This window comes from Pyrus communis, chromosome 14, assembly GCF_041283825.1.
Source record: "Pyrus communis isolate YQ-2024b chromosome 14, ASM4128382v1, whole genome shotgun sequence".
Taxonomy (NCBI): Eukaryota; Viridiplantae; Streptophyta; class Magnoliopsida; order Rosales; family Rosaceae; genus Pyrus; species Pyrus communis.
In genome coordinates this window covers 20291190-20313947 of record NC_142578.1, presented here as the reverse complement: position 1 = coordinate 20313947, position 22758 = coordinate 20291190, and the positions used below count along the sequence as shown (strand labels likewise).

At 40.1% G+C, this 22758-nt stretch overlaps 3 protein-coding genes across 4 annotated transcripts; 2 read left to right on the top strand and 1 right to left on the bottom strand.

Moving 5' to 3' along the window:
- Window positions 1-4730: 4730 nt before the first annotated feature.
- LOC137712999 (putative glycosyltransferase STELLO1) lies at window positions 4731-9286 on the top strand. Its single transcript, XM_068452226.2, has 3 exons — window positions 4731-6893; window positions 8199-8325; window positions 8468-9286. Exons 1-3 carry the CDS (start codon window positions 5203-5205, stop codon window positions 8936-8938), a joined length of 2289 nt encoding a protein of 762 aa, XP_068308327.2. The 5' UTR covers window positions 4731-5202; the 3' UTR covers window positions 8939-9286.
- A 1453-nt stretch (window positions 9287-10739) lies between these two features.
- On the bottom strand, window positions 10740-16564 carry LOC137712752 (magnesium-chelatase subunit ChlH, chloroplastic). The gene is made up of 5 exons (XM_068451906.2): window positions 14847-16564; window positions 14450-14532; window positions 12123-13925; window positions 11532-12008; window positions 10740-11383 (listed from the first exon to the last, which is right to left on the bottom strand). The coding sequence occupies exons 1-5, from the start codon at window positions 16246-16248 to the stop codon at window positions 11006-11008; spliced, it is 4143 nt and encodes a 1380-aa protein (XP_068308007.1). The 5' UTR covers window positions 16249-16564; the 3' UTR covers window positions 10740-11005.
- Window positions 16565-19499: 2935 nt separating this feature from the next.
- On the top strand, window positions 19500-22272 carry LOC137713919 (disease resistance protein RGA2-like). Of its 2 annotated transcripts, XM_088683667.1 has the most exons (2): window positions 19535-19999; window positions 20125-22272. In XM_088683667.1, the coding sequence occupies exons 1-2, from the start codon at window positions 19848-19850 to the stop codon at window positions 22184-22186; spliced, it is 2214 nt and encodes a 737-aa protein (XP_088539793.1). In that variant the 5' UTR covers window positions 19535-19847; the 3' UTR covers window positions 22187-22272. The 2 variants fall into 2 exon arrangements, with proteins under 2 accessions (XP_068309377.2, XP_088539793.1); XM_068453276.2 differs by having other exon boundaries at window positions 19500-22272.
- Window positions 22273-22758: the final 486 nt, after the last annotated feature.

Below are 22758 nucleotides of genomic sequence, written 5' to 3'. Positions count from 1 at the left end.
GGCATGTCAACTTGGAAGCTAGATTGATCAAATGGAAGATGAGGTCAATCCAGAAGACTGGAGTCAATGACTAGTTTTATTTGGACCACTTTGGTCACAGATTGTTTGTGGTTGAGTTCACTGATGAAAATAAACTATAGTTTGTGTTAGATAATAGCCCATGGTATGTCAAAAGGTAAATTTTTAGCCTTTGGGGCTGGGTTCGGTTACCCAGACTACCTATTTAGTTTCATGATCAACGAATCATTACTGATAGTTTTCAACCTATGGGTGTTACTGTCAAGGTGGATGAGATTGAATGGACTTTTTGTCCAGATTTTGATGGAAGTTGATCTACATTTTCCTTTTAAGAGAGTGCTTATTATTAGCAAGGATTAGGACAATCAGATATTGGTTAGTTATGAGAAATTTGTTTAAAGTCTGCTTTTATTACGGATGAAGAAGCTTACAGGGACATGTTTGTCTAGAGGATGATTTTGATAAAGGCTGCTTTCTTATAAATCGTGTTTTGAGGATGAACCTGTGGTTTATCCTGAGTATGCTAGAGTGGATAATGATATCAATGAGGCTATCCAAGAAGATGGTATGCTATGTTTTCCTTAACTAGTTAATCTAGATGAGAAGGTGATGGATGTTGGGGATGGCTTAAATCAAGAACTTGATTTAGAGGATCCAATATAATAAATCGTCCCTAATTTTACGGTTTTCAGAACGTCGAGAGTAAATTGGTAACTTTACTTTTCCGGAGATATTTTGCGTTTTGTCTTTAGTGGTCTTGTTTTGTGAGCCACTAGGGCCCACATTGGTCCTTTTGTTCCCCCGGTTTCCCTCTCCCTCCTGTGACACTTACTCTCTCTCTTCTCACCCTCATTTCTCGCTCTCTCTATTTTCTTCTCGGCCCCTTTCACATTTCTCTCACTCTCTCTTGTTTTCCCGTGGGAAAATACATACACACAATCACCCTTAAACTTTTCCCACGAGTTTTTGAACACTAAAACCACCATCAAATCCCTTCTCTTAACCTTAGAAACAAGAAAACTTCATTTATTTCTTGAAAATCCGTAGACAAACGCGATTCCAAGAACAAGGTTTTGGGCCGAGACTTCTAGGCGAGATTTATACAAATTCTAGTGATCTTGTAGACTTCAAACGGGTATAAATCGATTTGTCATGTTCTGTAGATGAATTTTCATGTTTGGATCATCGAATTTGGTTGAAAATGACAAAGTTATGGACGCTTGAAATTTTTCCATTTTTCTTATGGACCTGTTGCCTTTCATGCCATTTTTTGTCCATCTCTGGCCACCATTTGGAATCCAAACAAGTATAAACATGTTTAACTTTTCTCTAGCTTCGTTTTGATATATCATGGGTTGAATTTGGTTAAGAAACGAGTGAGTTATATTGATTTAAAGTTTACCTAGAAATTTTGGCCAAAAACTCCAGATTCCAGTGTGAGCTCCGATGACTTGGCTCTGCTGAGTTAGCCGTTGACTTCTCAGTCAGCATTGATCGTTGACCATCAATGTTGACTTTTTCGGGTTTCGACTAGGACCCCTCATAGGCTAATTTTGCTGCCTCGAGTCCCTTTAGTGGAATTTTAAAGTTTTAACGTAGTTGACTGGCTTGACGTCTCAGTAGAGTTCTTGGGTCAACTATTGGCTTTTTCGTATACTTTTTATGAAATTTTTCCAAGACCCCTTCTAGGGTAATTCGACGCCCTGATTCCAAATTCATGCTCCGTTTTTTCCAAATTCAATCGTTTTAATAGGATTTTACTAATTGATTCTTTTATGTGCTTAGGTGTGTTTGTTAATGGTGACCTCATCTTCTTTAGTTGGCATCACTCTTCGACGACGGAGTATCTGTGAGTGGACCCCTTCTTAAATTACTTGATTTTTATTAAATGTTAGGCTTGCATTCATGAAAAGCATGGTTTCATGATTTATTTACGATTCATTGAATTTACGTTTTATGAAACGTTTATGAAATATTGAATTTACTTTTACGAGAGATTTACGAAACATGGTACGCTTTACAATATAATGATGGATTTACGGATATAAATGTATGGTTTCACATGATTGATTTATTATGGTTTATGATGATGATATGATGTGTGAGCTTTTGAGCTTCGATATGATTTAGAGATGCGTTTTATGTTTTATGTGCTTACTTAGTGGGTAATCATACAACACATATACACAACACGAGTATGTATCTGTCTATGGCTATAGAACACAGTTTTGATGAGTAGTGAGATGTTTTATGACATACTCCCAGCTTCACTGGCAAAACCAATGTCGGATAGCTTCACTAGTCATGGCTAGTGTCAGTGTGTTATGTACCTTTTCTTCTCTGGTGTAACCAGAGTCGTACAGCTTCATCTACGGGTGATGAGGCCTACTATGTTTCTTCACCGGCGTAACCTGTTGTCATACAGCTTCACCCTCAGGTGATAGATATGCCTTCGAGCAACTATGATATCCCTAGTTAAGTACACTATTTTATGATTTCCAAAAGTTTCATGGATTTGCCTCCGGACGACTATGTTACCATTATTGAGTACTGTTTTATCCATACACGGTTTACGAATATTTTTACAGCATGCTAAGGTTTTCGGAAAACCTATTACATATTATGCTATATGTGTTTTCAAAATAGGGGGTTAGTATGTTAAAAAAGGAAAACAATTTTCTTTTTCTTATTATTATTATTTATATTAAATTGGTCTACTCACGCTTTGTTTTGTCCCCCTTCAGGACTTAAAATCAAGGCGTACAATCCTGGCATTGCGGCATTCCCATATCGGTATCTTTGAGTTATTTCGGCATAGAACCCCTTTCTTTGTAATCATACATTTTTATAATATTTTTTTCGTAGTATTGATTAGTTGTATGCTCTGAACATGTTCCCATATTTGCATATTCCACTACGTTTAAATTTACATATTTTGTTTACGTTTGTTTTTTCTTCATAACTTGCATGCATGTTAAAATGACGGTTGGACTACAATAGTTTTCAGAAGGAAGAAAAAGACTACAAGTATGTTCAAAGTGGGAAGATACAGTGATGCTGCGAGAGGGGTTCGCAAGGATCGGGTCTCTAGAGCTGACCTGGCTTAGAACTGGAGAGCAAATCCTTACAAGGACTCTGTTTCCTTAGGGGTAAGTACCTTAGTAGATAATTTGTTCGAGATAAGGAACAATCATGGTCCTTGGCCTCACAGTGTGGCTGATGATCTTTATACTCATGACCCTGAAGTTGATTTCATTAAATCAACTAGCTCTACAAATTACTATGCCTTTGGTGCTAATTTCAATTCTGTGAGTTCTAATTTCTTTGAGAATCATATGATAAATAATAGTACATTTGACCTTTTTGTTTTAAATCAGGATGTGGAGATGTTATGTGAGATTAAGGGTGTGGATAACAACTTGGACGGAGCTGGCACTTGAGGAAAAGTTGTGTTAAGAATTACAGAGTGAGGAGCAAAACCATCATCTATTCCAGAGCAGTGTACAAAATCCAACGACTTCACTGAGATTGACCATACTTGTTCTGAAGAACACATAGCCTAATCTAATAAAGAATCAGTTAGGTTTCTTATATTCTTGGAATCCTTACAACCTAAGGATTGACGTGCGCACCAAGTAATTATATTTCTAAAAAGATGCAATATCTACTTTTAGATATCCTATGAGATTCTCCTGGTTTAATACGGATTCCATATTCTAAAAGGATCATATCTTGACTGGTAACAATACACCCTTATAGGGTTCATCTTTGGTAACATAATTATTGCACACGTATTTTCTTGCCTAATGCTTGAGTCTCAAATATTTACTTGCTAACTTGATCGTTGGAGGGCCTTTGGCCGCCGCCACCCCCCCGGTCTGTAATTGCTCAATGTTGTTTGTCCTTTACAGGTTAAACAAATTTGTGCATCTCCTCAACACAGAGTGGTGCGCGAATTTGGTTCCAACATAGATGTCACATGGTAAATAAATATTTATTAATTAAAAATATTAAAAAATATTTTTTAACAAACGATATTATCTATACTAAGGGGTGGGGAAGTAGGCTAAGCCTCACAATGAACTAGCAATATGTGATTGAAATTCGCCTTTGGCGTGAATCGAACCTAAGACATTTCACTTACAAGTAAAGACGAATACTACTAAGCGGTAGTACTAAGTGACAAAAATATTATAAATTAACATAAAATAAAAACAGATGATGTCTTTCCTTCATCAACCAGCAACTCGTACGGCAACCAACCTCCCTTGCCCTACGACCTTATTCTCCTACTATCTATATATGAAATCAACAATTATTAGTGGAGCCACCTACAAAGTTGACCAAGTCGCATATGATCCACGACTTCTGAACCTCCAAGCTATATACATCACAAATCTGGATCCAACGACGTGAGGGGGATAATGTGGTTGAGTTGAAGGGTTCTTATTTGTTATTTTTATTTTTCTAAATTAAAAAAATAAACTAATTTTTATCAAAGCGGTGCACACATGGAGTCCACATCAGGCAAGATGTAGGATCTATGTGGTCCACATCATCAGTTAATAAAAATGGTAACAGCAGATGATATATTGCAACATAATACAAAATTCAGGTGATTACTTAAAAAAAATAAAATTCAGATGGATGGTAAATACGTACACAGGCAAAAGTTTAAAAAGATATTCGTGCAAATTCGTATATATTTAATTGTAAGAAGTATGAGCTAAACCATATAATTTATTACTCGTTATTCATGCGAATCACATATTAAATTTCTCAAATACACAATCGATCCAATGGTTTGCAGAGCTGCCTGCAATCGAGAAGAACCAACTGCAAGTCCAGACCTCCCCCGGCCCCCACCAAACTGCAAGAACAAGACTTGAAATTTAAGTTACTCTCTTTATGTCCAATTCTTAGCGCACCTGTCGGCAGTGCAAGCACTTGAGCGAGAAAGAAAGCAATCGCTCAACAGCTTGCTCAAATCACACGCAGCCGGCAGCTCAGCTCACGACATCTTGTTACTGAACAGAAGCCGCGCTGCGAGTGGATGTTTGTCGATAGGAGCTCAATACTTGTCGATACAGCTTCTGAGTCAAGGCATTTCTGACTGAGGAGAGGAGTGAGGAGGGAGAGATAAATTTGGAGTTTTGGGAATTTGGAGTTTTGCATTTCGTTTCAATGTTGGTCCAAGAACGCAACGGACCCAAATCCCCAAAATACGCTCACTCCAACTCTCACTCTCAGAGCAGAGCATCCCTTTCCTTCGCTCCGAATCTCGATTTCTCCACATGGGTTTCCGAGAATCTGTACAAAATTGTCACCGTCGTGCTTCTGATCGCCACCGTCGCCGCCCTTTTCGTCCTCCGTAATATTGGCGACACCGCCGCCTTGCTCTGCTTCGAGACCCAGGCCCAGAACCTCGAGAAGATTCGGATGCCGCAGCTTGAATCCACCGTCAAGACAATCTCCGACACGTCGTCTCCCTACGCCAGCTTCCGATCTGAGAAGTGGGTTGTCGTTTCCGTTTCCGATTACCCGACCGACTCTCTCAAGAAGCTCGTGAAGCTCAAGGGGTGGCAGGTCCTGGCAATCGGGAACTCCAAAACGCCGTCGGATTGGAGCCTCAAAGGTGCTATCTTTCTGTCCCTTGAACAACAAGCTCAATTGGGTTTTAGGGTTTTGGAGTACTTGCCTTATGATTCTTATGTTAGGAAGAGTGTGGGTTACTTGTTTGCTATCCAGCATGGCGCGAAGATGATCTTCGACGCCGATGATCGCGGAGAGGTGGTTGGTGATGATTTGAGTAAACATTTTGATGTGGAGTTGATGGGAGAGGGTGCTAGGCAAGAGACTATATTGCAGTATAGCCATGAGAATCCCAATAGGACTATTGTGAACCCGTATATTCATTTCGGGCAACGCTCTGTGTGGCCGAGAGGTTTGCCATTGGAGAAAGTTGGTGAGCTTGGCCATGAAGAGTTCTACACTGAGGTTTTTGGTGGAAAGCAGTTTATACAACAGGGTGTGTCCAATGGACTTCCTGATGTCGATTCTGTGTTTTATTTTACACGAAAATCGGGTTTGGAAGCTTTTGATATTAGGTTTGATGACCATGCCCCGAAAGTGGCGTTGCCGCAGGGAACAATGGTGCCTGTTAATTCTTTCAATACAATTTACCATTCATCGGCATTTTGGGGTTTGATGCTTCCTGTTTCTGTTAGCACAATGGCTTCTGATATATTAAGGGGGTACTGGGGGCAGAGGCTTTTGTGGGAAATAGGTGGATATGTTGTAGTTTATCCCCCAACTGTTCATCGGTATGATAGAATTCAGGCATACCCCTTTTCTGAAGAGAAGGATCTTCATGTTAATGTAGGACGTTTGATCAAATTTTTGGTTTCCTGGAGATCAGGTAAGCATAGGTTGTTTGAAAAGATTTTGGAGTTAAGTTTTGCCATGGCAGAAGAGGGGTTTTGGACTGAGAAGGATCTGAAGTATACTGCTGCTTGGCTTCATGACTTAATTGCTGTAGGGTATCAGCAGCCTAGATTAATGTCATTGGAATTGGATCGGCCTCGTGCAAATATTGGTCATGGGGATACAAAAGAGTTTGTCCCGCAAAAGTTTCCATCTGTTCATCTTGGAGTTGAGGAATCAGGAACAGTGAACTATGAAATCGGAAATTTGATTAGATGGAGGAAGAATTTCGGGAATGTTGTGCTTATCATGTTTTGCAGTGGACCTGTGGAACGTACTGCTTTGGAATGGAGATTGCTTTATGGGCGGATATTTAAAACTGTGATCATTTTGTCTGATCTAAAGAACACTGACCTTGCTGTTGAAGAAGGAAAATTGGAGAATGTATACAAGTAAGTCGTTTTTCTCATGAATTTGAACCTCATCTTGCTTATATTGCTTTTACTAGATTACTTTGTTGGTTTTTAATCATGTTTAATTATCTAGTTCCACTTCGTATATTCTTCTGGGTAGCTGGGGAGTAAGGGTTAAGAAGAGAAGGGGATGCCGTGCTAATCAATTGAAACTTGTGTTTGATTTAGAAACATTAATCCAGGGATTAGGTTAGATACAAGTTTAAGTGATATCAAAATTCTGGACATTTGAGTTTTCTATTTTTAAAGGTTTTGATTAATTGTTGCAATAACTACTGGAATAAACCATCTTGATATGGTTGTATTGGAGTTCTCATAGTTTAAGACTTAATTAGGCGTAGTAGCGGACGATAATAGGAACTTAAACGAGTTAACAGTAAAAGTAGGGCATCTTTTGAGGCATGCAAATTCATATAACTGGATCCATTTGCAGTTAATATTAGAAATTTACTTGTATGAAATTTAATATAGGTGGTGGGTACATGTCATTTATGAATAGTTAGTAGCATCAGCGACCTAGCTAAGTTACACGAGTTCATCATCTACGAGAACTTTGGGATTGATGCCAACAGTATAGGTTTTTGTCATCAAGTAGCAGATTCATTCTTAGCTCTGTTCATTTCTTGAAGGCACAGTGCAGAAATTTTCATCACTTAAAGGGGTTGTAGTCTTGGGCTACATTTATTTATTTTTTGGTAGATATCTGCATTATTGATCCCACAACATATTCAGTAGCTTGTTACCAGAATTCGAGATTCAATTGGTTGTCTTCCTGATTGTGATATTGTTGAATTTCCGCAGTTAATGGTTGGTATTAGTTATACCCAAAAACCCTGCGGTTTAGAAAAGATTTTAATTTTAGAGGAGAATTTTTGTTTTTTTCTTCTTGGTTTTGTGAATTGGTGCCTTTTGGTATGTCCCATATGCTAGTTACGTTTATAGAATTTCCGCTAAATAAGATGAGTTAACTGAAGGCAGCTTCAGAAGCAGGCCCTGTAACCCCGAATTCTATATTTTAGACTTCAGAATCTGTGCATAGCGTCTGTTACAAAGTATGCTTTTAGTTGAAGCACTGTTGAATTGCTTCTTTAGAAAGCAAGTTTGGTAGTTCCGCTGTCAATTTTACTTTTCCATAGGCATTCATTTTCATTGTTAATATTGATGGCAGAAATGGTTATATGTGAAATCCTAATATTTTTCTAGCATTTTGGTTAAAGCCTAACCTATCAGTTAAGGTGGGCCATCACTAATTTTCTAGTTGTGATTTTTAATGTTTCTTTATAGGTACATGCCCAAAATATTTGATCGATATTCCGGTGCAGATGGATTTTTATTTGTTCAGGACAATACTATTCTTAATTACTGGAATCTTCTACAGGCAGACAAAACTAAATTGTGGATTACAAATGAGGTAACTTGACTTTTATTAACCCGTTTCGGCATTTCGTTACACACGTATAAACCTTCCATAAAAGGAAAATAAATACCAAGTTCAAATTCAAATTCAAATCATTGTAGTATCGCTCTCTCCCTCACAATTCAATGGGATTCAGGTATCCAAGTCTTGGAGTATAGTATCAACAAACGACAACTCAGATTGGTTTTCAAAGCAAGCAGGCATGGTAAAGAAGGTTGTTAGTATGATGCCAGTTCACTTCCAAGTCAGTTATAAGAACAGTGTAACCAGTCACAAGAGCATCACAATTTGCAGTTCTGAGGTGTTCTACATTCCTCGTCGGTTTGTAGCTGACTTTGTCGATCTTGTTAATCTAGTCGGAAACCTAGAAATTCATCACAAGGTTGCCATTCCAATGTTCTTTCAAGCAATAGATTCACCTCAGAACTTTGACTCAGTGCTCAGTACAATGATCTATGAGGAACAACCACCTTCTACTAATTCTTCATCCTTGTATTCGGCTAAAGTACCCGCGGTTCACCCATGCAATGTGACTAGCGAACAAGAGTTCATTAAACTAATAAGAGTAATGGCAGAAGGTGACCCTCTCCTCATGGAGTTAGTTTGAAGGTAACTTCATCTCTTTTGGTACTAAAATTTAAAATACCATGAAAAGGGAGTAACAAAGAAACATGTACCATTTCGTTAACTGTCATACAGAACTCTTTTTTTTTTTTTTTTTTTTTTCTTTTTCTGTAGGTTTACGTTTTACCATTCATTACTGATTGAAGATCCACCCCCCCCCCCCCCCCCCCCCCACCCCAAAAAAAAAAAAAAAAAAAAAAAAAGATGTATTCATCTGTCTCCTTTTTGCTCATCAATTTATGAAATTAGAATTGTGTATTCTACTATCCAACATTGACTCTGTAGATTGATTCAAATTCTTGAAACTGGTACATTTGGATTTTTGTTAAAATGTTTATGTCTCAAACCTATTATCATCTTGGAAATATTAAACTCCCGCAAACTTAGCGGTACAGATGGCTAACTGTCCAACCTTTATGTTTGGCCTTCAAAACCAAAGAGTATCTAGGAATTATGAAATGCTGTGCTTGTTTTTCTAGAAATTGAAATGCACTGAAATTCTGACAAAACATAAAATACTTAAATTTCGTCTTGGTGAGTCGGGGTGGACATCATGAAAATAAAACATTCAAACTCTTTTTTTTTTTTTTTTTTTTTTTTAAGATTTTTTGTTTCTTAAAATTAAAAGTTGAAAAGAGCTTTAGATGTAATTAGTTGGGGATTTTTGAAGATTATATTAGAGAAAGCAGACGGTATCATTCTCAGAACACTTTACTGCTGGAGTTTTGAGCTCCCATTGTCCCACATCGGGAAACCACAATTTATCAAAGGCCTTTATATAGGCCAAGTGCTTTTTATTAGTGATTAGGTGTTGGCCCATTTGGATTGAGGTTTGAGTCACTAGTTGTGTGGATTAGGCTTGATGATTATACCATAATATTAATATAAATTAATCTTAATTAATCAAGATAAGGGCATCTAATCAATTACTTTTAATTTCGAATTAAGTTTTTAAGTAAATTAATTAAAAACGTTTTGATTAATAGACTCAACTCTTTGGCAAGATATGTATAGCTTTAGATACATCCAAAAGGTATTTGAAGAGGTATGAAACAGCCTATATAATTGGAGTCCTCAGTTCCATCGAATATCATCTTTTTTCCTTTCCTTCTCTTTCGTACAAACATTCAAGAGAGTAAACACACAAAGCAATTCGCTAGAATTCTATAATCTAGTGCGGGTTGTAGAATTAGGTGGTTGTATCCTGGTCGAGCAGACGTTGTAGAGCCACAAGCACAAGAGTGGGACGGAAATACTGTTCGAAGGACATAACTTTTTCGCTAGCCTCTACCTTTGATTCATTCAAGTTAGTATCATTTTAATTTTTGTATTTATTGTGTAATTTCATTCTGTATTGCAAGTGTCTTTGAATAATAAAGTATAAGTATTTCAAGTTCTGTATTTCTGTTATTTTTTGTTTCTAAATTGTTCTCCAACAATTACTAGTAAGAGTTAGCTCAGCAAGATTGTATTGGTTAGATAGTCGATGTCTCTTACTCTCTTACTAATTCAGGGGAAAGGTAGATAGCAGAGGATTAAGGATATTTCTTTTGCAACTCGTTACAAAAATCCCAAAGTGTAATATCAGTCGGGGCAATGAGTAAGATTGTGTGATTTCACTCATGACCATCCTTCTGTGATGGAAGGGTCACGACCCGAAATCACTAACCGTACTGTCATCAGATTAAGAACCTGATAGTAATCAATACTGTTTCTGTTATTCTAGCATTTGAGAGTTGTCAATGCATGGGAACTGAGAGTTAACAGATGATGTGGAGAATGCGTTTGACAAATTGTGAAAACATGTATTTGTAGGACTTAAAATTCTGCAAGTAGCAGTACAGATGCATATCCCCTACGGATTGAACTACAGTGGGGAACTGGTTGAAGAGTTGACATTAGACACTAGACAGTTCCTAGAGGCTTTGCCTATGCTCCTTTTGGAAGGAGGAGCTGGAGGAAGGGAAGGGGGAGAGAGGAGCTCAAGTAAATCGTAGTGTTACTGATATTTTCAAATTAATTTACAGTGTTCTCAACAATGAGTATGAGTTTACCGATCGATTCCCTCAATTTTGTCTTCAACTTCTTGGTACAGCTCTTTCAACTTCTCAATGTTCTCCTCTGCAGTGTCCCAGTAACCACGTCCGTTGGCCTCAAGGAATGTCTGTACCAGCTTCCTGAAGGAGTTCGGATTTGTTTTCATGAGCCTTTCCAACATCTCCTTGTCTTGAATGAAAGTTGTGTTGGCCTCTTCGTACACCCAGTTGTCAACTTGGCCAGAAGTTGCACTCCACCCAACTGTGTTAGTCAGCCTTTTCTCAATTTCACGAACACCCTCGTATCCGCTAGACAACATCCCCTCGTACCACTTAGGGTTCAACAACTTGGTCCTTGCATCAAGACGTACGGTCTCAGAGAGCGTGCGAACCTGCATTGCAAGACGAGCTTGTTAATTAGGAGCTTTGTATTTTTTGTGTATTCTGAGCTTCTGCAGTATAATCTGCTAAATCATTCCCCAGCTAAAAGTCTGAACTTAGAGTTGAATAATCTAGTACACGTAGTGTATCGATTCTCACCTGGGCATTAGCCGTGGTGGTGTCAGCAATGTAAGCACTGGGTTTCTTTCCATCCTTCCTTAGGCTTTGCACCAGATTGGTCGGATCCGAGTCAAAGTAGTGACTCACATCAGTGAGTGAGATCTCCGACGAGTCAAGGTTTTGGAATGTTGCCTCAGCTGTGCTCAGAGCCATCTCAAAAACTTTCCTGTTCTCAGCCATGCCTACACCAGGTGCATCAGAATCAAAAGCAAATGACTTCCGGCTTAGATACATGTCTTGCAGCTGCTTCTCATCATTCCACGAGGAGTTCTCCACAGCAAGATTTATATTGGAGGAATAGGATCCCGAGGCATTGGAGAAGATACGAGTTGCAGCTTCACGAACCCCTATTCCTAGGGTTTCTGCTTGCTCCAGTGCGTGCTTCCTGATAAAGTTTTGCTCCACTGGCTCGTCTAGTTCAGCTACCATCTTCACTGCCCGGTCTAGCAGATTCATCTGCAGACAATAAGATTTCGGTGAAGAATCGTAAGTAACTATTTTATATACTGTGAGTGCCATATGTTTCTAACATGTACCACAAGTAATGGGAAGCAGAGAGAGGGACAATACCTGATTGATGAACAGGTCTCTGAAGACGCCTGAGCAGTTGACAACAACATCAATCCTCGGTCTTCCAAGCTCTTCAAGAGGTACTATCTCCACCCGGTTGACCCGTCCGAAGGCATCAGCAACTGGTAATACACCCACCATCCACAAAACCTGAGCCAAGGACTCACCATAAGTCTTGATATTGTCTGTACCCCACAAAACGAGTGCTACAGTCTCAGGATACTTTCCCCCGTTATCGATCTTCTGCCTCTCTATCAGCCTCTCCACCACAATTTTTGCACTCTGCATTGCTGCCGTTGTGGGAATAGATTGTGGATCAAGTGCATGAATATTCTTTCCCGTTGGCAACACTTTCGGGTTTCGTATCGGGTCACCACCGGGACCTGGCTCTACATATTTACCCTCCAATGCTTGTTTTAAACTCCCTATCTCATTGTCTGCCACAATTAGCTTCAAGCATTCTGCCAAGAACACGAACAACGTTCTGAGCTTCTCCCTATCAGCCCTGTAAAATTTTGTGTTTGACAAGTACTGCACCCAAGGTTCGTTTATTCCGAACCCAAGGATTGAGGTCAGTTTATCAGCAACGTCAACTACCTGGCCCTTGCTATTCGTCGTACGCTCCACAAATGCATAAATTGCTCCCCGTGATGTGTCTGTTATTTGCCGAAGAAGCTCTACATCCTTCAATATCCCTTTATCGCTGCTTCTGTAAATATCCTCTATGTCTCTTCCGGCTGTCTCAGCTAATATAGATGGGAGGGAAGAAATCCCTTCCTCTGGACGGTCAAGTGCAGCAATATTAACCAGAGTTGCAACTGCTTCCATGGCTGTTGGAGGCTCACCAATGACGTGAAGCCCACAAGGCAACAGGCGAGACTCAATCTCCATGATTTTGGAATACACCTTTCCAACCACAAGATCTCGTTCTTTTGCTGAGATTTCCATTCCTTCTTCAGGTAGGTCTACGTCCTTGTCAAGATTGCACTGCTTGGCTGTGCTGATTATTGAGCTAACAATCTGTGACCCACGGCCTGTGTCTTTCAGGGATTGGTAGGAGGAGATGAGCTCACTCAACTGCTTAAGACCTTTATAAAGTCCAGCATTTTCTGCAGGAGGAGTCAGATAGCTGATAGTGTTGGCATAGCTCCGACGTTTAGCTATCGTAGCTTCAGATGGGTTGTTAGCAGCATAGTAATAGACATTGGGAATGTTCCCAATCAGACTGTCCGGGAAACAGGCGTCACTCATTCCCACCTGTTTTCCAGGCATGAATTCAAGTGAACCATGTGTACCGAAATGTAGAACAGCATCGGCTTGGAAAATCTTTTCAACAAATGAATAGTATGCTGCAAAGCCGTGATGTGGGCTAGCAGATTTGGAGAACAGCAGCCTCATCGGATCACCCTCATAGCCAAATGTGGGCTGAACCCCGATGAAGACATTTCCGTACTGTTTTCCATATACCAATAGATTCTCTCCATCGGAGTTGAGGTTACCAGGGGGTTTTCCCCAGTTTTCCTCCAACGCAGTGGCATATGGAGTCAGACTTTGATATTCACGGACCCCCATCTTGTAAGCAACATTCAGATTTGGGCTGCTGAATTGAGCTTCTTTGTCATGAATTACATCCTCAATCAAGGCATCTGAAGTCTCTGGAAGGTTCTCAACGTTGTAACCATCTCTCTTGAGTTCTAGCAGAACAGCGAAGATTGAGGAGAAAACATTGAGGTAGGCAGCTGTTCCAACATTTCCTTTGTCTGGAGGGAAACTGAAGACGGTGATAGCTACCTTCTTCTCCGCCTGCATCAACGTACAAAGTTTATTCAGCGAATAATCACAGGTTGAAGACATCATGCTTAAGAAATACATTTTACAAGTGAACTGTTGATGATATCATAGCATGGAGGGGAAGAGGAATCATCCACTACCGCATCAGAGTATTAAAGAACCCGGCCTATATGGCATTCTACCAGCCAAAGTTAAAGGTACTTTAATTTTTTTTCATCCTCGTTGTGATCAAATTCCTATCTTAGATTCTTAAGCAATGACTAACACAAAGCATGAAACTCAAGGCGTATTCAAAGTTTTCATGTTCATAATAATTCTTGATATGCCTGCTTAATACCCCCAACCCTCCCCCCGGGAGCCGAAGAAGTGCGGATTCATGAAATAAGTTCCTTTCTTTTGTAGGCATTTCTAGAGATATATGCAATTATAATATTGTATATCGAAAATAGGCATGAAAGTTCTTTCAGTTTCATGTCAGGTGCTCGAAGCGACTTCCTTTGTTTTACAAAGAAATAATAAAACGTAAAAGTACATACCTTTGTCTTCCTTTTCAGTTCACCCCATCTGATTGCCCTGGTGCAGAGCTGTTCTACCCTCTTGTGAAGAGCATGTGATTTCCCTGCAATCACATTACAATATTCAGCAACACTTGGTAAATTTCGACTACAGCGGTTCACGCGAAGAGGAACAGAGACAACCAGAACAGCAAGGAAAGTGGAAACAAGTAGGAGTTAACTGTCTGAGCACTAAGGTAGGTAAATAACTTTGGTTCACTCATTCAGTTAAAGCACGGAAAGATTAATTTTTTCGGTTTAGCGTTCCAAACAAAAAGCCGTTCATCTTTCCGGCTTTCTCTTTAGCAGTCATTCCAAAGTGCTAATTGAAGACTGGTTATAAATTATGGACATCGTAAGAGAATGAAGCTTTACTGACCTGTTCTAGGATCCCGGCCAGCGAAAACGATGGGCTCCATGCCTCCGTCCAGCTCTGGGAGAGCCACCTGCAAGGCCACCTGAATTGGGTGCAAACCCAAAGTGCTATTCAACCACTCCTCAGTTGTTTGGAACACTAAAGGCAACGCGACAATGTATGGAACGTCGAGCTTCATCAGAGCTTCAACGGCCCGTGGATGATCCTGTCTTGCTGGCCCTCCAACAAGGGCAAAACCAGTAAGCGAAATTGCAGAATGGATAAATGGCTTCTTAGTAACAGGATCAATCAGAAACCTCTCAACTGGCCCTGAAAAGTCAAGCCCACCAGCAAAAATCGGTATAACTTTCGCCCCTCTTGCCTCCAGTTCCATGATCACAGCCACATAGTGACTCTCATCTCCGGTAACAATGTGACTCCTCTGCAGAATCAACCCGACCACAGGCGCATTCGGGCTCTTAAGCTTCTCATTGGCATCCTTCCTAGTTCCATACCAATTCAAGTACTCCTTCACATCATCATACATACAGGGTGCCAAAGGGTGCCAAATTCCGGTATCCAAAAACAAAACCGGGTCCGAATACGGAATCTTCTCCCCTTTTAGAGCTGGAACATAAGACCCGGATATCATCTTAACAAAATTCTGCAAGTTATCTGGCGACCCTCCAAGCCAAAACTGCAAACTGAGAATGTAAAGCCTAGCATCCTGCGCCTTATCACTCGGCAAGTACTTCAACACCTTAGGCAAAGTCCTCACAAGCTTGAGCATGCTGTCAGCAAACCCGGCGGACTGCTTCTTCCTCTTGAATAGCTGGAAGAATGGGCTTTTCGATTGGCCGAGCTGAGACATGCTGAAAGATCCCAACTTGTTGAGCCTCATGACCTCCGGCATTGACGGAAACACCAACACTGCATCCATCCTGTCCCTCTGCTTCTCCACAGCCTCCTTCACTTTGATGGCAAGCTCCTCCACAAAAATTAACGACCCAATGAAAATGTTAGCGTCCTCGAGGTCTTGGCAGAACATTTTATAGGTGTCGGCGTCACGAAGCTCTTCCACTAGATAACCCACAACTTGGAAGGAGGCGTAGCGGTTGCCGGCGTTGAGGGACTGGACTGCAGCTGTGAGGGAGGATTGGTACTGAGCCTCCAGGACCACATAGACAATTTTGACAGTGGGGAGGCCCTGCTTGTTTTCGGGGACGATGCGGCGGACTTCCTGGGTGGTTTGGGTGAAGAGGCCATTGCCCATGGCACATTTCACTTTGAGGGAGGACTTAGAGCCCAAATTGCTGATATTTTTGGGGAGGAAGGAGTGGAGAAAGTATTGCTTTCTGGAGAGGGAAGAAAGTGGGTCTGCTTTTGTGTTGGGTAAGGTGAAAGGTGAAGATACCAAAGAAGCCATTGCCAATCAGCTTCTCTCCACCACCAACAGCAGAGACGACTCCTCTGTTTCAAATTGAGGAGTGAGAAAGTGAATTTAGAGAGTGAGAAGTAGCGAGAGAGAGAGAGAGAGAGAGAGAGAGAGAGAGAGAGGGAGGGAGAGAAGCAGAGAGCTCTCTTTCTTTTTCTTTGGGTTCTGGAGAAGATTGGATTCTTATAGTTTGTGTGGAGAAGAGAGGGAGGAGAGCAGAACAACAGTTGGTGGGGGGGGGAGTGAGGAAGAAACAGTTGGTTTTCATGGCCAGTGGTGGAAGTTGGAGACACGTGGCTTAATGGGTAGTCATGGAATTATGAGGAAGTTATTTTATGAGGTAGAGTTTCAATTTGGTCTACAATTTTTGGAGAGAGAGAGAGAGAGAGAGAGAGAGTCAAGAAGTGGGCAATGGGAGTGTGGTAATCTAATCTGTTGGGGACATTGTGATGGAGTTTGCTGCATTCTGATTGGCTGGAATAGATTTCTTATAAGGAGGCCTGAGGGAGACTGGATGATGAGAGAGAGAGAGAGATTCCTTAATTTCATTTGATTGTAAAAAGAATCTTGTCTTTTTAGAAAGAGTGCCCTTTTTAGTAAAAAAGGGGAGGATATTTTTTGTGTGAAATCCCTGGGACCAAGTATCGGAAGCATAATCTCCAAGAGAGACAGACAGACAGAGACGGAGATTGTGTGACTGTTTGTGTCTGTGTTCAAGGTTAAATGAGAGCCAGTTATAATCAACTGGAGAATACAATGACACATGACCCGCTTGGATGCAGGTCCTGTTTATACTCCTGTGTATTTTATACCAAGATTTTTGCATGACCCACTTGGCGCAACGAAAATGTTTCTTCTTTGGTTTGAATCACCAAAACAGTCACTTTGCAAAGTAAGAGTAAGGCTGCATACGATAGACGTTCCTTCTGACCCTCTCAAAGCTGTGAGCCTTGTTGGTTTGGGGTTGCCCTTTAGATCTTGGACAAATTCAATGGCCAAAGAAACAAATGAATAGAGTACACCGAAGCATAGTATAATTTGTGTAGGGCTCAATTAAAATTCCAAATGTGAGTATTTTCGAATAACCTCAAATTTAGTGTTTTCCATAAAGGCATGTCAAATCAATTTAATTTCGTTGGTTTAGCTCAATTGGCTAGAACAATGTGCATTTAGTATATTTAGAGAAATGACTGCATGTTCTCTTTCTCCCCTCAAAACCTTTTATAATTTTGTTCGTTGTTTTAGTTTGAGCTATTCAATCGAAAAACTAGAAATAAAAAACCATGTGCTATTCAATAGAAAAACTAGAAATCAAAAGAGAGTTTTAACAAAAAGTCCTCGGTACTATTCATTTTAACGAAAAACCACATTTTTAGACTAAAAAGTCAATCCTGGTACTATTCATTTTACTCTTTATTTTGTCCTTATCATTAAAACTCAAAGTTTTCAAGCCATTTTTATTTGTTTTCCTAAATAAAAAACCATGTATGAGGAAAAAGATAAAAGGAGCATGATCATGTAATCTAGAAGCGTGAATAGCAATTATCCAAAAGAAAAAGTGATTTAACAAAAAGGGAGTACATCTACCTTCTTCCATGAGACAATAACACCACAAAATGATATTACCAATTCATTCATGTTATTTTCCATCATCTCTATTATCTAATGTGCATCTTCACGATTGTGAGATCGATGGCTCTAATTTTCATTCAGGTTTCCTTGCTTTTTAGTGGCACCGATTGGACCTATACTTTTCCCCCGCATACTTGGGATATCGTCTGTCCGGGATGAACACTTGCACTGCAGATTTCAGTTCTATATTCTTCGTCTAACGAGACCAATCACCACGCCGAGTCTCTAAGAGTACCAAACTCAATCGACAAGTAAAACATACTTCCGTAGTTTAACCATTCTGCAATGCGTGTAGCAATTAGTGAGTATCCTACAGCTGCTAATAGCTTCAAATATGAGAAAATTAAAACTTCGAAGGTGTATAACAAACAATATAAATGCAGAACCGTTCGACATATAAAATAACCAAAATTGACTAACGATTCTACCTTTTAGAAGCCTTTCTCTAGGGTAACAATGCCAACACAAAACAAGGATGGAACGAAGTTGCAAATCAATAACACATTCCCCTAAGGAGTTGAAGGACGACGAAACTAATCAATCTCCATACCAAAGGTGGCTTCATCTAAAATCGCCTGAAGCTCCATCACTCGTTGTCTAGTCAGTGCAACACAATCCTGCAACCACAGAGAGTATTCCTTGTAAGAATCTGGATCATGACTTAACTGGTTTTTTTCATAGGCCATCTCTTATTAAACATATCTAAGCAAATTATTACTCCGCTCCACTAGCAACTTTCTGCATATTTTACAAACCGGAGCAACTATATAAACAAAGAAGTACCTTATACAGATTGGTTCAACAATAACAATCTGTTCAACAATAACACAGCAGAGGTAGAGTCCATCTCGATAATTAATTTAAATCTGCCTTTTTCAATAGCAAGCTAGAGTCCGAAGTACAGACCCCAAACGTCAACTTCAATAATCTGCCCTTGCACAGATTGTTCTTCAGGACTCGAATATGAAGGCCTACCTACTCCGTTTTTATTTTTGTTACTTATTCTTGTTTTGTCTGATATATGCAGACCTAGCTACTGCCGGGATGGTGTCAGATGGGCGATAAGCGGAAAGGAAAATCTTTCAACACTTTTTTAAGAGTAGTACTATCCACGCATTTTCTTTTACCTCCATATATTTTTCTGAATTTCTAACTGTCGGATCAGATGAATTAATGAAAATCAAATAATAAAAATTAAAAAAGGTTGTATGGAAGGTAAAAATTGATGTATAGATAATAGCATCATTTTTTTTATCCTAACCGTTGGATTAAATAAATCAAAAGCCAAGAAAGGGTAGAGTGCAGAAGGGGAAAACAAGAGTAGGTAATAATTTTCCAAGACAAAAGTAAATGACTTTGTGTTAGTATAAACGAACCTCTGTTTATAGTCCGTTTTTCTTGAATCCACTAAATTGTCAAACCAAACCTCATAGTAGGAGAAATTCTTCGGCTGAGATGACCAGACCAAAGTGATTGATCCACATAAGACACATCGATGAACGATGCCAAAATACTAGTCGGTGAGTGGGGACAGCCCAGACATCGTGTATTTGTGGACAACCACGGTATTCGACTAAACAATGGTTCTCCCCACTAGACTTGCCAGTAACCACTTGGTAATTTCCTAATATTCCCAACTTTTCTTAACAAACAAAATGAAAAAAATTATATTACAAGTCTTTCCTTTTAATCGTTGATTTTTCAAAAGCATATCAAGAGTTTGATCATAACTTAGCCAAGATCCAGAACCATTACTGAATTAAGACGAGAGAAATCTCAATTACCTTGAGCTCACCTCATCAAGTAGAAGATGGCCGAGCTTGCATTTATGTTGGCAGCCAAACTCATTGAAAGGCTCAGCCCCATTGCTTCTGAGGAGATTTTCTTGGCGTGGGGCGTTAAAGTGGATCTGCAAAAGCTTGGGCGCACCATGTCCACCATCAAAGACGTGCTCTTGGATGCCGAAGAAAAGCAAGCACGTAACAAGGAGTTACGCAGTTGGCTACTACAACTTAAAGATGTGTTCCTTGATGCAGAGGATCTGTTGGACGAGTTTGAATGCGAAGCTTTGCGAAGGCAAGTGGTTCGTGGCAGTGGCACAACTAGAAAGGTACGCCGTTTCTTTTCCCGCTCTAATCCAGTTGCGTTCCGCTTAGGAGTATGTCATGGAATTAAGGACATAAGAGAGAGGTTACATGAGCTTAAAGAAGATAAGAATTTTGCTGATCTTCGCAGTGTTCATCTCGGTGATCATATGAGGGAGAATAGGAATACGACCCACTCCTTTGTCCGTGCTTCGGAGGTTATTGGTAGAGAAACAGAAAAAAATGAAGTTATAGATCTCTTGGTACAAGGCGATGATCCTCAAGGTGGAAATAATCGGAATGTATCTGTTATTCCTATAGTGGGATTTGGAGGTTTAGGGAAGACGACACTTGCCAAGTTGGTGTACAATGATGAGAGAGTCGTTGGTTGTTTTAATTTACGAATGTGGCAGAATGTGTCAGTAGACTTTGATATCACTAGATTGGCAAAAGAGATCCTTGGCTCTGCATTAGGTACAAAGATCAGTGAAGGGTTGTCTATGGATCAGTTGCAAGAACAGCTACGAGACGCTTTAAAGGATAAGAAATTTCTGCTTGTCTTGGATGATGTGTGGAATGAAGATCGTATCAAATGGACCGAGTTGAGAGATTTGTTGATAGAGGGGGCCAAGGTAGGAACTAAGATTTTGGTGACGACACGGAATATCCCAGTTGCTTCAATCATGGGCACGGTTGGAACATACATAAATTTAGATGTTCTCTCTTTTGAGGATAGTTTGTCTTTGTTTGTAAAGTGTGCATTTGAAGGAGGACAAGAAAGACAACATCCAATCCTCTATGAAATGGGAAAAGATATTGTAAGAAAGTGCGGAGGGGTTCCCTTAGCTGTGAAAACCTTAGGGAGCCAACTTTACTCAAAGACTGATGAGCGTCAGTGGAAATTAATTAAAGATTCTGAAATATGGGAATTAGAACGAGAGGGAGCTGGTCACATTCTACCTGCTTTGAGACTGAGCTATAGTCAATTGCCCTCTCATTTGAAGCAGTGCCTTGCTTGCTGTTCAATCCTTCCAAAGAATTACACTGATTTTGATAGCAGGGAATTAATCAGTCATTGGATGGCACATGGAATCCTTGAATCTCGTGATCATGGAAATATGCAGTTGGAAGATGTTGTTGAACTGTATTTCAAAGAGTTATGGGAGAGATCTTTCTTTCAAAATGTTAAAGATTGCACTTTCTGCTATACATTTGATATGCATGATCTCATCCATGACCTTGTACAATCAGTTGCACAAGGTGAGAGTTTTACAGTAGACTCTGAAGGCACCATAGGCCTCTCTGAAAATGTCAGACATCTAACATTTTTGGAAATTGGCCAAAATGTTTCAACAATCTTGCAAAAGTTGAACAAAGTGCGGACTATATCAGCAGTGAGTTGTAAAAATATTGATGAATCCTTCCTCTGCACTTGCATTTCAAGATTCAAATATCTACGGGTGCTTAGGTTAGTGAACGTATCTTGGGAATTGTTGCCGAGTTCCATTGGTTCGTTGAAGCATTTGAGAAGCCTGGACTTCACTGACAATGGAGGGATCACTGAACTACCCAATTCAATTTGTAAGTTGCAGAGCTTGCAAACTCTGCGTCTCGGTGGATGCGTGAATCTTGAAGAGTTGCCTGAAGGCATGAGCAAGTTGATCAGCCTCAGATACCTTGAATTAACCACAAAACAAAAAAGTTTTCCAGAGAATGGAGTGGGATGCTTGAAATCACTTCGATATCTTTCTATTTGGGAGTGTAGTAATCTAACGTGTTTGCCGTGTGATACTAGTTATCTTGTATCATTACGCACTCTGATCATAGACAACTGTAAACAACTTGATTTGGTGATGGAGAACTATCAAGAAATTCCACTAAGGCTCCAAAAATTGGGGATTGTGGGAGTACCACGAATGGTGGCATTGCCTGAATGGTTTCAAGGAGCCACAAACACCCTACAAGTCTTGGTTATATCAGATTGTGAGAATTTGGTGGCATTACCTGGGTGGTTGACGAGTTTCACATCGCTAAGAAGGCTTGTCCTCGGATCATGTCCCAAACTGTTGTCTTTGCCAGAGGACATGCATTGCCTCACTACCTTAACACATCTTGTGATAATAGACTGCCGTCATCTGTTAAGGAGATGCCAACGTGATGCAGGAGAAGAATGGCCAAACATTTCTCATATTCCAATTGTTCATTTTATATGAATTTCTCGAGATGCAAATACAAACATAGCCGTAGTCTTCAATGCCGCCCGCCTCTTATTTTCTCTATTTGATAGTCTAATTATTTTCTTGTTTCTGAGTTGCTTGTATTTTGTTTCCGCCGGTGTAAATCGTGTCTAATTTATCCACCTACTTGAAACATAATATCGAACCAATGTAACAAATGAAAATATTGAAGATTTAGAAAAGGGTAATGTTAGGGAGATTAAATTTATAAACAAAATTTGCAAATTAAATGATGTGTCGCTGTTGACCCTAAAAATTACAAAACCTACGTGGCGCGCAGGCCGAGTAACTAATAAGCTAACTACGTCCTTCGGTCGAATGCGGGGCGTGCCAACTCGTCGGCCGAGCCTGGCCGAGGAGTAAAATCTGTTGATGTAGCTTTGAGCGCGTTGCTGACTTCTTTTAACTTGCGATTGCGACCGAGGAAGGAACACTCTCGGTCTCTGGGTTCTACAGCCTGAAGACAAGGCTGCTACTTCTGCGGAGTTCACAAATCGTCCGAGCCCGATTCGGTCACTGTGATTATATTCGTGAGAGTATAAGCACGT